Source organism: Brassica napus, chromosome C8, assembly GCF_020379485.1.
Source record: "Brassica napus cultivar Da-Ae chromosome C8, Da-Ae, whole genome shotgun sequence".
Lineage (NCBI taxonomy): Eukaryota > Viridiplantae > Streptophyta > Magnoliopsida > Brassicales > Brassicaceae > Brassica > Brassica napus.
In genome coordinates, this window is record NC_063451.1 from 44814081 (window position 1) to 44827586 (window position 13506).

The window sequence follows — 13506 nt, forward strand, 5'->3', positions numbered from 1 at the left end:
AAACGATATACCCGCGCTTTGTAGCGCGGATCAAGATCTAGTAACTAATTAATTCTCAACGTTGACCAAAACAAAAAAAAATATGGATATTTAAATAGAAAAAATAGTGAACCGCAGTTTAAAAACGGTCGGATCTAAAATCGTGTCTGATCTAAAAATCGGGAATATTTAAAGAGGATAAATAGCGAGGCCCAGTTAAAATACTGGGTCGGATCTTAAAACGGGTCAGGTTTAGAAACACGGTTCCTAGGAATATAGCTAATCATCTCTAATCCCAAAGCGAGAGAAGGGGGTGAAACTCGTTGTTGTTCTTCTTCTCGCCGGAGAATCATCTCCGATTGGTGGATTCGGCCTGCATCTAGCGCCGGGTGTTCAAAAGGACGAGACTTTATGCGATTCTCTTCGTTGTAATACCAGTTTCTCGGATTAGGGTTTTAAGGGTTGTTCCCGAGAAGAGCTTGGCTACTGTTGTATGATTCCATAGTGTTTCGCTTTTTTTTTTTCTTTTCTACTTTTGGCTTTCTCTTTGATTTAGCAAAGCCTTTGATGTATGATCAACACTTTTCTCCATAGTAATCTTCTCAGAGTCTTCCTTTTTTTAGCTTAACATTATTCGAATTATCCTCGTTGAGAAAAAAAAAAGATGAAAGTTTATGCTTGTAGAAGAATCTAATTGAAACATTGAGAGCAAAGAAAAAAGTTAGGAAAAAAAAAAGTAGGTAAGATCGATGGCTAGTGTCCAGCAGAATGGGCAGAGGTATGGTATTACAGAACCTATCTCTTTGGGAGGACCAACGGAGCTTGATGTGGTCAAGACACGAGAGCTCGAGAAGGTTTTGCTCATATCTTAAAGCTTGTATTTTTTTTTGCTATGCTATATAGTTTACTGTATATTTGTTTCTTTGCTGATTTCTAATATGTTTATGTTACTCGTTCAGTATTTGCAAGATGTTGGATTGTACGAGAGTAAGGAGGAAGCTGTTAGAAGGGAGGAGGTTCTTGGGAGACTTGATCAGGTTCTTACTATTTTTTTTTTGGAAGGTTTATGGATTTTTGATTGATGTTTGTAAAAGATCCACGGTAAGGTCTTCGTTGTTTATTTGTGTACAGATTGTGAAAACATGGATAAAAACAATCAGCCGCGCCAAAGGGTTGAATGATCAGCTGCTTCATGAGGCTAACGCCGAGATATTTACTTTCGGTTCTTATCGGCTAGGGGTAACCATTAAGATTTATACAAGATTAACTTTGTTTTACTCATTCCTTTTGTACTGTGTACACTTTGGTGTAGAGGCAAGGGACATATCATGAATTGGTGAAAGCTGTGTGTTTGTTTGCTGTTGTCTTTTAGATGTACATGTGTGGGAAGTGGCATCACTTGTGACTTGTCTCAGATGCTCTTTTGTGTCACTCAAACATATTGAGATCAATGTTATATCACTTGTATCATCTCTGTATGAGCTTTTCAGGCATTTCAATTGTTGTTAAATGTCGGACACACTGGTTGCAATTGGTTTTTGGAGATAATTTTTTTTTCTTCTTAAACAGTCAGTGTCCTAGTGAACTCCTCTGCAGTTGATGATTGTTCTTTGTAACATGACTAACACCCTTATTTTACTGTATCTGGTGTTCCTATAACAGTTTGTTTTATTTCCTCAAATAGGTACATGGACCTGGTGCTGATATAGACACTTTATGTGTGGGGCCTAGACATGCAACTAGAGAAGTACTATTAATCTCTTGCATCTATACGTTGGCCTGAATATGTATTAAGTGTAATATTCTTCTTTTTTTAAATTGCCAATAGGGTGATTTCTTTGGTGAGCTGCAAAGGATGCTGTCCGAAATGCCGGAAGTAACTGAGCTTCACCCTGTGCCTGATGCTCATGTTCCCTTGATGGGATTCAAACTTAATGGAGTGTCTATAGATCTCCTCTATGCACAACTTCCACTCTGGGTTATACCTAAGGTAATTTCTGGATTTACAGAGAGGTGGTTGTTTGATTGTTGAGCTCAGTTTAAACTCATTCCTACTAGTTAAAACCAAATAGTTTCACGTTGTTTATGCACTTCCAATATGTTAATGATTTGAATGGATGTTATGAGTGGATCTCTTGGAAGAATCTTAACAGTGTTCCCTGCCTGATGTTTATGGTGCAGGACTTAGATATATCACAGGATTCCATTCTACAGAATGCTGATGAGCAAACTGTTCGAAGCCTCAACGGTTGTAGAGTTACTGACCAGATCTTGCGTCTGGTTCCTAACATTGAGGTTTTGTGCTTACTGATGACACGTCTTAATTTTATAAAACTTTATAATTATCCATATGAATTGCTTAGTTGATTCTATGTTTTATTTATGAGCAGAATTTCAGGACAACATTAAGATGCATGCGGTTTTGGGCCAAGCGACGTGGAGTATACTCTAATGTATTTCTTCTCCAGAACTCTTTTAACTCCATTTCATTTATGTGACTCCCAAGTTACTTATGTCAAAGTCTTTTTCCGACGATTGCTAGGTCTCTGGATTTCTTGGTGGTATAAACTGGGCATTGCTTGTAGCTCGGATATGCCAACTTTATCCTAACGCTCTCCCTAATATGTTGGCGTCTCGGTTCTTTAGAGTCTACACTCAATGGCGTTGGCCGAATCCAGTCCTTCTTTGTTCTATGGATGAAGGATCCCTCGGTCTTCAAGTTTGGGATCCTAGAAGAAACCCCAAAGACCGGTTGCACATGATGCCCATCATTACCCCTGCTTATCCTTGTATGAACTCAAGTTACAATGTCTCTGCAAGTACGTTGCGGATTATGACAGGAGAGTTTCAGAGAGGCAAAGATATATGTGAGGTAAAGATTTAGATAGTCTGGATTGTTTTGGCTTCTATGCAGATTGTGGGGGCTTATGATAGTCGTTTGATGCATTGCAGGCTATGGAAGCGAACAAAGCTGACTGGGATACTCTCTTTGAGCCATTTGCATTCTTTGAAGCGTATAAAAACTATCTTCAGATCGACATCTCTGCCGCTAATGTCGATGATTTAAGAAAGTGGAAAGGATGGGTTGAGTCTCGTCTCAGACAGCTCACACTGAAGGTGATACTCTTTGTCTATTCTCTGTTGATTGTTGATAAAAAAGAATCTATCTGACTTAGATATTTACAATGTATTCTTAGATTGAGAGACATACTTATGACATGCTTCAATGCCACCCTCATCCACATGACTTTCAAGACGCATCCCGACCGCTTCACTGCTCTTACTTCATGGGTCTGCAGCGCAAACAAGGAGTTCCAGCAGCCGAAGGCGAGCCGTTTGATATCAGAAGAACAGTTGAGGAGTTTAAACACACAGTTAACGGTTACATGCTGTGGATTCCCGGGATGGAGATTAGTGTCAGCCACATAAAGCGAAGGAGTCTACCGAGCTTTGTGTTTCCTGGTGGTGTTAGACCTTCGCATGCCTCTAAAGGAACATGGGACAGCAAACGCCGCGCAGAGCATAGAGTTTCTTCTACAGCAAGTGCAGCTACTACTACTACTGCAACAACAACAAATGAAACGAGTTCTGAAAGTAAAGCTGGTTCCAACAGTCCAGGAGATGAGAAGAAGAGAAAACGGGGAGATGATGAGACACTCGCGGATCAGTTAAGGAACTCTAAACACGTTGCTGTTCCAATGCCTGCTGAGAACGGTGAAGGCGGGAGCCCGGATCCATCTGTTGGATCCATTTGCTCTAGTCCTATGAAAGATTGTTGTACAAACGGTAAATCTGATCCCATCAGCACGGATCCACAGGAGAATGTTGTTGTTTTAAGTAAGGAGGATGCACCAGAGAGTCATCCAATAGAGAAGATAGCCACTCCTCAAGCTCCTACTAGTGAAGAAACAGAGGAGCTTGAAGGCAGCTTTGACTTTGGAAACCAAGTCACTGCTACTGGAACTATACCTCCGTTCGAGGCCACTACTTCAAATGGCTCACCATTCTCCAATGAAGCACTTGAAGAACTCGAGGTTCTTTATTTGTCTTTCGATACTTCAAATGGTCTCGTGATCTTGTTCTTGTCTGATTTTTCTTTTCTCCTTGTTTCTTAAAGGTTCTTCCAATGCGACAGCCTGAGGTGACGCATAGGGCTTCAGTGCAGCAGAGAAAACCGATAATCAAGTAAGTGGTTTGTATACTTGTACTCCATTTGAATCTGCATATAGGATTTGACAACGTTTGCTTGCTTTTTGCTGTCTGATTATTCGCAGATTGAACTTCACGTCTCTAGGCAAAACCAATGGCAAGTAATAAAGATTGTGCCCTACATGGCCAAGAATCTCAGAGCTTATCCAAATTCGAGTGGTTAAACTGAAGGCTGCTTCTTACTTTGTGTAAAAGAAGGATTTAATATTATTATGCTTCGTCTCTTAAGATGTTAAAGCAAGTTCTGAATACTTGAGTTCGATGTAAAACTCGTTTGGATAAGAATCATAAAATACAAGTCCTAAAGACTTTGAGTTCCGGGTCTGCAGCAAGAGCCAAATGGTTTGAATACTTGAAACATACTTTAACCAAGCTATAGACAAAAGGATGGTAAGATTCCATTCTCTAACCGAACTAGAGTTCTCATTTCTGAGTTTGTTTATTGCTTATCAAACCCACACACCAAACAAAAACTAACAAAAGAACATCTGTACCAAAGTAAACCCTTGTGATTGCTAAAGAATCTAAAACCAGACAACTTTATAAACCAACATGGCGCAGGGATGCTACAACTGACTATAGCTCCAAACAGTTTAATCTGTCTACTGAATCGAATCAACGACACCACTTGAAATCCCTGTTCTAAAAATCGGCCGCGTAGGAGTTTATAAACCAACATGGCGCAGGGATGCTACAACTGACTATAGCTCCAAACAGTTTAATCTGTCTACTGAATCGAATCAATGACACCACTTGAAACCCCTGTTCTAAAAATCGGTCGCCTAGGCGCTACGCGTCACTTTTCCGCTCCGATTTATGCAAAATCGGTTAAAAAAATCGGATATCCGATTTTTTTCGCCTAGACCGCCTAAATGACCGTCTAGCCGCCTAATCTATTATTTTATTTTAAATAATATTTTTATTTGTTTATTTGATCTAAAATTTTATAAATATCATTTATATTCATAATTTTGATGAAAATTACACTATATTAAGTTTTTATATTCTATTTGTGTGTTTTATACAATCTTAAACATGAAAATGTATTAATGTTATATACAAATAAAGATTAACATGTTTTATAACATAGTAAACCATCTAAAAATTCCGTCCCGCATAATTTCCGATTAATCCCCGATTTTCTCTTTAGGCGCTAGGCCCAATCCGACAGTCCGACTAGCGCCTAGCGCGTTCCCGAACACGGCTTGAAACTGATTAGGTACTTTGGGTGCTTAAAACTAGGCACTAGAATACGACAGCAGAAATTGGATTGTTTTTTTCTCCTTTTTGGTGTTACCACAAATATTTGGTGTCATTACCAAAAGCTTTGACATGCACGTTTTCTTTTAGGCGTTTCTTTTTAACTTTTTAGGCGGTTGCCCAAAAAAAAAAAAACTTTTTAGGCGTTATTTTGTTTTGAAAAGGACTTTTTAGGCGTTATTTCTCTTTAGAAAATTAGTTTTATTTGACAATAAAAGATAAAAAGAAAATTTAGCTCTAAAAGATAATATAATGTTCTATAACTGTTTTTTGTTAGATTATATTCTATAATTGAAATAGAATATAATGAAAGATTATATTCTATAATTGAAATATAATGGATATTATTCTATAATTGTTTTTTGTTAAATTATATTATATATTTATATAATGAAATTAATAACAGTATTTACATACAATAAATATATTATACCATTACATCATTACATCTGAGGGAAAATCTCTTTAATATAAAAGAAATGATTAAAATCTATCAGATTTGTTACTTTCTACATAAAAGGTTTATAAATTAAAAAACTTCTTCGGTCTTTGAGAATTTTCTTTCATCTGTCCTTTCGAATTCTACAAGATCTCTTAGACTTCCTCTGCTCCATCACTTTCTGTGCTCCTCCATCGATGGCGGATAATCATCCCGAGGATGAGCCTTCTCTCTCAGTCGTCATCCAGAATACTTCATCAGTGAAACAAGATGAACTTTTCCATTGTCACAAAATGAGGTTCTTTTCACTGCTATTGTAATACAGTAGTTCCTCTTTCTTGTGTTCCACGACAAAAACTAATGATATATGTAAGTATTTCAGCCCTGGGAGTTGCTTTCTCCTCCCTCACGGCACTCGTGTATACAACAAGTTGATTGAATTCATTAAGAAAGAATATTGGAAAAGGGGTTACGAAGAGGTTTTATCTTTACTAGTCATTTTTACTCTTTCAGTATACTTTGATTACAGTGTGCACTAGGGTTTGCTAAGTTTAATCTTGAATTTTTCCAGGTTATTTCACCGAATATTTACAACATGAAACTCAGGGAAAAATCCAAAGATGCTGCAAGCTATAAGGAAAATATGTTTACATTTGATGTAAGAATGCAACGAAAGCTTCACGCAGTCTTCTTGACTTTGTTACTTTATCTATATAGGTGAAATTTAAAATGACTTTCTCTGTTGTTTCTTGTGCAGATTGATAAACAAGACTTTGGGCTCAAATCTATCAATGGCCCTGGTCACTGCTTGATGTTCGAACACAGAGTTCGGTCCTGTAGAGGTCTGGTTCCGTTCCTGTACTGCAGTTTGATCTAGTTCGAACACATGAACCTTGTTCCTTGTGACTTTTCTACAAGAAAATTATGGAGAACTAATGCTTTTCTCTTTATAAATCTAACTCATGATAAGAATGTAATCTATCTTTTTATCTTTGCTGACGCCAGCTTTATGGTATGGTATGTAGAATTACCCATTAGGCTGGCTGAGTTTGGAGTGTTACATCGAAATGAGGCAAGTGAAGCTCTTAGTGGTTTGACCCATACCCGTCGGTTCCAGCAGGTATATTTTGCATCCTTATAGACTTCTCCTGTTTAAAATTTTATGTAAAGAGAACTAAGAAAACTTTAAGGTTTATGTGAGACAGTGAGAGTAACTTGGAGAAAAACAACATCAAGAGACATACAATGATCATGGAGTAGTTAAACTTCTCTAGGAGTAGAGCTAGATCAGAAATAAAAATTCTTGCACTCTAGCATTAACATTAGAGACATGGTGAAGTTAAGAGTCCAACACTTACTTTATACCCCTTTGCATGCTGCATTTTTTTTTCAGGATGATGCACATATATTCTGTACAAAGGACCAGGTTTGTGTTATTTGTTTTTTATCCAGCAAAGTTGGATTTTCATATCCTCCCAGTTTCTTGTTAGAAGTATTCTGTCTATTTTGCAGGTTAAAAGGGAAGTCAAAGATGTATTGGATTTTGTTGACTATGTTTACACAAAATTTGGCTTTACCTATGAGCTAAAGCTCTTAACGGTAGGATATTATGATTTCATCTACCACATGTGGATACACTTTGTGTGATATGATCATTGCATGTTATCTCAATTTCAGAGGCCAGAGGAAAACACTAAAGATTTTCAAAGATGGGAGGAAGGTGAAAATGATCTTGTAGAAGCACTACAAGAATTTGGAAAGCCATTCACTGTATTAAACCACTTCTGATGCTTCTACTCAAAGCTTATTAGTCACAGAGTATGCATCCATTCTAATAAATATTTATGGATTCTGCAGGTGAACAGAGGAGTGGGTGCATTGTGTGGCCCAAAGATAGACATAACATTGTCTGATGCAATGAAAAGGAAGTTCCAGTGTGCTAGTATACAGGTTAGGCAGCTCCCAAATTCTTTTAGTTTTAACCTTTTTTTTTGCTTGCTGGATTTATCTTGGTAGGTTATTTAGTGTAACGCTTGTTGTTATTGCTCATATCAGCTCGATTTTCAACTACCTGATCACTTCAAACTTCGGTACTCACCCTCAGATGAGGAAAAAAAGGAAAATGTTATGATACATAGTAAAGTGTTGGGATCTGAGGATAAGGATAAAGGGGTGAGACCTTTTATGATACATAGAACGGTGTTGGGATCTTTTGAGCGTATGCTTGCCATATTGTTAGACCATTACAAAGGAAAATGGCCGTTCTGGATTAGTCCAAGGCAGGTCATAGTTTGCTCTTCATCAAACAATGAGAATGATCGTTCCTAAGCAGAAGAGGTTTTACAGTCTTGACTGCAACTCCTCCATATGAGCACTTGCAGTTACTTGGAGAGTCTTATCTCTGCCTTTTTTTATTTTTTTTTGTTTGTAATTATTCAAACAGGTGAGAAGACAGATTCATGAAGCTGGGTACCATGTTGATGTTGACACAACAGACAGAAACATCAGTGAGAAGGTAACTTTTACAAGGTCCCTGAACACATACACAATTGTATAGTTCTTTCCTGTATGCATGCATATTTTGAGTGATGATTTGAATTGTTTTATAGGTGGGAGAAGCTGAGATCGTGCAGTACAACTACATTCTAGTTGTGGGTGATGAAGAAGTTGCGACGAGACAGGTTAGAGCTATCAGTTATACTCATTCCTATATATGAGATTGTATGAGCATCGATCAAGCCTCTCTTAAACATTAAATATTTTGTGTTCAGGTGACTGCTCTGCTCAGAGACTCAAGCTGTTCAGACCGTTCAAAAGTTCCAATGATGAGCGTTGACGCTCTGCTCGATGTGTTCAAGCTCAGGATTGTCAAATTTCTTTGAAATTCAATGGGCTTAAACTTAATAGTTTGTTGATCATGTGTTTCTTTATTGGTTTTCATATTGGTTTATGTCTTTTCAGTGGAAACCTCTATAAATTTGTTATGGATGTTATCGCATTACAAAACCTTTATAAACTTCTATTTAAAAGAGTAATATTTGGGATGGTATTTCATATTGGATTCTGTTGTTTTTGTTCAATTTTTTTCTAAGGATAATTTTTTATTCCATGTTTTTCTTGCAGAAGATTTATAGTTTCCTTTAAAAATTATTAGAGCATCATCATCAGGAAAAACTTACATTGTCTCTCAATAAATAAAAATATATTAATATTTCATTTTTTTATAAAACTGAATCATCAAAATAATAGTATATGAGTAAGAGCAATATTTTAAATGAGTATCTCACTCTTTTTCCTCTTTTTTTTTCGTTATTTATTGTAAATATAAGAATTCTAATCATCAAAAAGTGAACACTTTTAATGATTTCGTATGTTATATCTCAAAGTGTTCAATTTTTAATGATTATAATTTTTTGATCCGGAGGCTCCTATATTTTCATAGAACAAAGTTAAAATTATGTTAAATTAATTATTCTTTGAAAAATAGATCCGTCTCAAAGTGATCGACTTTTCACCACCATAAAATGTATTATCTCCTGTGAGGTATACACATCTAATCAAGAAATTATACATGTCCTAGCGGGTCTCTTAATCTTATCCAAATTTGATTGATTTCAACATCTTTGTACAATAATCAACGTTTGCACTTGATTATGTTTCATAAAAAATTATGTATTTATCATTTGGGTTGTTCTTTCGTATTGTCTTAAACAAAAAAAGTGACATACTTAGTTAACTCAACGAGGAAATCCTTGCAATCATAATGACATCAATTTCAGGAAAACAAAGTGGAAGAAAAACTTTCTAATTAAATTAATATAAACTAATCTATTTCGAAAGTATACCTGTAGAAGTATGGTTATAAGTCGTGTCAAGATGTATGTTCTTCATCTCCACCTAAATAAAACGAATTATAATAAAACAAAGGTAGATTTTTGCTACTTTGGATATATATTTCTTGGTGGCTGATAACTACTCCCAACTTAATCATATCTATACTCCAACCTCGATTTCGTCTTTCCGTTATTAACTTATTATACTTCACAATTAAAGATGCTAGACAAAACCTTGTAAAAGTCTTTTTTTTTACAATTTTCAAAATTTTCTTTTATTTCTTTACATCTAGTTACGTAAAAGATCAGAGCTTCATTCATCAGCACAAGTTATCCGAGTCAAAATAGTCTGCCTATGAAATCATAAGTTCAATAAAGAAAATCATTTAGTGATGCATTTTCTTCATCATTAGTAACATTGTGTTTGATGTTGACAATAAAACCTCTTAATGAGCTCTAATTGATTCGTAATCAAACCAAACAAATCTAAATAAACAATCTTAGATTTGATGTACAAGAAAAGTTGGGCTGTCTTAGTTAACATTTGGCTCAAACAAGAGCTCTAACTGATTAGTAAGCTTTACATGTCATTAACAGATGATCTACCTTATAGTACATGTTGTACGGATTAACATAAACCCTGAGAGGCAGAGTTTCCAACAGACAAAAAGTCGATAAAGGGAACACAATTCTCGTTGTGATTGTGGTTGTGTTCAGAAACATCATCTTCTTCTTCGTATTTTCTTGAATTGTCTAACACTTCGGGTTTCTTTGAATCCGTCTTGACTTGGAGAAAATCGTAGAACTCCATCGGTCTTTTGCTTTGGTTTATCGCTCCTGACCAAATCAACGATGATCATATCGTTAATTTTTAGATATCTCACAATTATATAATTGTACACACAAGCAAGCATGTGCATATATGCATCTTTACTTATCATGTTCGATTCAAAAACTATTTAAGAATTCTTTACAAATTTGATAATCCAAATTAAATCAATATTTGCTGAAAAACATGAATTATAATCCATATAAACTAAAAGAAAATGATTTTTTTTTAATCATTTGCACCACTAACTGCAATTTATCTAATGGTTATGAAGGAAAATGCACATGTTTGTTTATATATGCATCTATCTATCTACATAAACACACAAGTTTAATCCATATTAATTTAATTACCTTCGTTGATTGGAGTAGTATTATTGCATAACCCGATCTTTCCGGTCAAGAACTCTTTGAGGAGCTGAAAATGACTAATATGTGAGAACTGGTGAGGATAACTGATAGTGGTTGCGGTTGCCAATCTTCTCTTCTTATCGCAGCCGTCATAACCAATCGTCGCAGCCTTCGTGCCATCATGGCCAAGATCACGTGGACGTAGCTTGGACAGTTCTCGGCCACGACGAGCCATGATGACGTGCCAATGGTTTTTAACGGCGTTATCGGTTCGACCGGGGAAAAATCTTGCGATCACGGACCATCTGTTCCCGTGGATCCGATGAGAAGCTAAAAGCCTTTCTTCTTCATCCTCCGTGAACGGGTTTCGGTTAATTCTAGGATCCAACTGATTAAACCATCTTAGTCTACAACTTTTACCTGAAAATCAAATAAATAAGTAAATAAAACCTACCCGAATGAACATAATAATTTTTTTTATAAGAAATTATAGTAAATGATTTTTTTGTTAAAAAAAAAGTAAATGGCTGTTACCAGATCGACCAGAGAGCTTCTGAGCTATGGCGTTCCAATTATGAGGACCAAACTGTTCAACGAGTTCTCGAAGCTTCTCATCCTCTGCAGGTCTCCAATGTCCTCGACTACACATCATTTTGAATCTCTGTGAATCTGTGATTTATGTTATGACAGATAAATATATATAGATGTTTAGATGTTGGTATAATAAGAAACCCTAGGTTTGATGTAGGTGAGAGAAGATGTGTATGTAGGAACAAGAAGAAAGCTGAAGAGCAACAGCACCATACATACACATATATATTATATGGAGAATTGAAAATAGTGAATATTATAAGTTTCGTTAGGAGTTTGGAGAGACGTTTTCACCGGTGACTGATGCCAACGTCTTCCCTAACCAAACACACTCTTTTAAGTAATCCACCTTTTGTTCTTATTAATTTTCCACATCTTTTTTTGGAACACTTTCCACATCTTTTTTCTTATAATATTTTATTTCTTGTATAAATATATTCCATTACAGATTTTCGTTTATGTGGGATTTTTTTAGTTGATGAATAATTAAAATAAAACACAAAAAAAAAGAGAAAAGGAGATAACACAGAGGGATCAGAGATTGCTTGGTGGGGTGAATCTTCGTTAAACTTTCAACGTCTACTCTTAAATATATTTTTTCCAACCTAAACCCTCTACTTCGGCCACCAATATTACTTCTTTTTTTTTTTTGAGAAAGAATCAATATATACTTCAATTACGTTGTACACTCTTCACTGTCTTCAGCAATTCTATACGCATATATAATCATATAACCGTATATAGGTACGAAATAATTTATACTCCACAGTTTTACATATATGGACAACTTCTAGAACATATGATTCAAGATGGGAGGTACGTACTACAATTTACGGCACCGAATATACATTATACGTTTCAGATGTTAAAAACTATATCCTTATCAGAAGAAAGAAAGTTAATTACAAAAAGGTTAAAAACTATGAATATTTGCTTTTCCTATGTAAATGTATATTGTTTGCTTATGAAGGATATATTTACAAATTAGTCTAAGATACACTATTAAAGGGAAAATATGTTATTATTTTTGTTTTAAGATTATAATTTGTAAGAGTTGAAGAAAAACTTAAATGCATTAATTATGAAACTATATAAAAAAAGTAATCATGTACATACCACAGATGTATTATCTCACGTGGAAATATTTTTCAGCTTAGTTATTAATTCATCTTACATACTAAAGACAATATAGTTGGCCAAAACATGGGACAATGGAACTTTTGTTATTCCAGGATTTGTGGATATCAAACTTGATGAATAGATTCCTACCGTACTGCCTTTGGTATAACTAATGGAGTATTACAGTTTACAAGACATTAACTGCTTTTCTAACTTCCGAAGATATCAACACATTTCTAAAAAGATTGAAAACTGGTGGGAAGGAGATGGTTTGGTAAAGCTGTTGGGGACCTGAGGTTTAATTGCAGGTCACGTATAATAAATCATAAAATATCTTATGAATATGTTTTGTTAACCTTTCAAACCTAACCAAATGTTTCTTTTGCTTAGATCGGATCAACGTGGAAACCCTAAAACGACCGTGTGTCTTGATTAATTAATTGGCTAACTGATTGATATATTAGTGGCGCAATTTATACTTTAAAAATATTATTTTCGACAAGTCGTCGCATCTTATTTGCTCGGGCATTTGGTCTCGAAGCACATCACTACTTACTTTATCTCTTTTCTACGGCGGTTGTACTCTTAGCCTTCTAAAATTAAGAGACTAATGTTTTTACAAAAAAAATACTTAGAACATGAAATTTGTATTCATCACGGTTTCTATTTTCAACTTATGTCCCACACATCCTAAAAATAAGAAAAATCAAAATTATTGTGAGTGATAAAGAAGAGCTGGAAAAAAGGTGAAAACCTGAAAAGGTAATATATATTGTACTTTAAACTTTCCTTGGGATTGCTTGCAAAACTGTTTATAGGTTGTTTTTAAGGACTGGTTGGAAGTATATTAAATCCTAGGTAAATCATAATCAAATTGTTTTAGAGCTCACTTGCACG

At 35.4% G+C, this 13506-nt stretch overlaps 3 protein-coding genes across 4 annotated transcripts; 2 read left to right on the forward strand and 1 right to left on the reverse strand.

The window, feature by feature from the left end:
• Positions 1-232: 232 nt before the first annotated feature.
• LOC106369039 (nuclear poly(A) polymerase 1) lies at positions 233-4506 on the forward strand. Its single transcript, XM_013809139.3, has 12 exons — positions 233-833; positions 939-1016; positions 1111-1218; positions 1664-1726; positions 1808-1969; positions 2161-2274; positions 2370-2432; positions 2522-2851; positions 2932-3096; positions 3177-4013; positions 4097-4164; positions 4254-4506. Exons 1-12 carry the CDS (start codon positions 729-731, stop codon positions 4291-4293), a joined length of 2133 nt encoding a protein of 710 aa, XP_013664593.2. The 5' UTR covers positions 233-728; the 3' UTR covers positions 4294-4506.
• Positions 4507-5756: 1250 nt separating this feature from the next.
• LOC106365332 (threonine--tRNA ligase, mitochondrial 1) lies at positions 5757-8922 on the forward strand. 2 transcript variants are annotated; one of them, XM_048765166.1, is made up of 13 exons: positions 5757-6185; positions 6270-6366; positions 6459-6545; positions 6645-6729; positions 6913-7007; positions 7281-7313; positions 7400-7486; positions 7565-7657; positions 7745-7837; positions 7943-8170; positions 8331-8402; positions 8497-8568; positions 8659-8922. In XM_048765166.1, exons 1-13 carry the CDS (start codon positions 6085-6087, stop codon positions 8767-8769), a joined length of 1254 nt encoding a protein of 417 aa, XP_048621123.1. In that variant the 5' UTR covers positions 5757-6084; the 3' UTR covers positions 8770-8922. The 2 variants fall into 2 exon arrangements, 1 of the variants encoding a protein (XP_048621123.1); XR_007327221.1 differs by having other exon boundaries at positions 5761-6185; positions 7943-8224; positions 8659-8755.
• A 1310-nt stretch (positions 8923-10232) lies between these two features.
• On the reverse strand, positions 10233-11882 carry LOC125591268 (transcription factor MYB52-like). The gene is made up of 3 exons (XM_048765167.1): positions 11434-11882; positions 10903-11319; positions 10233-10557 (listed from the first exon to the last, which is right to left on the reverse strand). The coding sequence occupies exons 1-3, from the start codon at positions 11549-11551 to the stop codon at positions 10349-10351; spliced, it is 744 nt and encodes a 247-aa protein (XP_048621124.1). The 5' UTR covers positions 11552-11882; the 3' UTR covers positions 10233-10348.
• Between the last annotated feature and the right edge of the window lie 1624 nt (positions 11883-13506).

Excerpts from the sequence above, each read along its gene's own strand:
- LOC106369039 (XM_013809139.3), top strand. The coding sequence starts at position 729 with ATGGCTAGTGTCCAGCAGAATGGGCAGAGGTATGGTATTACAGAACCT. Across the intron at positions 834-938 it reads AGACACGAGAGCTCGAGAAG|TATTTGCAAGATGTTGGATT; the intron begins GTTTTGCTCATA and ends TTACTCGTTCAG. Across the intron at positions 3,097-3,176 it reads TCAGACAGCTCACACTGAAG|ATTGAGAGACATACTTATGA; the intron begins GTGATACTCTTT and ends ATGTATTCTTAG.
- LOC106365332 (XM_048765166.1), top strand. The coding sequence starts at position 6,085 with ATGGCGGATAATCATCCCGAGGATGAGCCTTCTCTCTCAGTCGTCATC. Across the intron at positions 6,730-6,912 it reads CAGAGTTCGGTCCTGTAGAG|AATTACCCATTAGGCTGGCT; the intron begins GTCTGGTTCCGT and ends TATGGTATGTAG. Across the intron at positions 8,569-8,658 it reads AAGAAGTTGCGACGAGACAG|GTGACTGCTCTGCTCAGAGA; the intron begins GTTAGAGCTATC and ends TTTTGTGTTCAG.
- LOC125591268 (XM_048765167.1), bottom strand. The coding sequence starts at position 11,551 with ATGATGTGTAGTCGAGGACATTGGAGACCTGCAGAGGATGAGAAGCTT. Across the intron at positions 11,320-11,433 it reads GAAGCTCTCTGGTCGATCTG|GTAAAAGTTGTAGACTAAGA; the intron begins GTAACAGCCATT and ends TTTGATTTTCAG. Across the intron at positions 10,558-10,902 it reads TACTACTCCAATCAACGAAG|GAGCGATAAACCAAAGCAAA; the intron begins GTAATTAAATTA and ends TGATTTGGTCAG.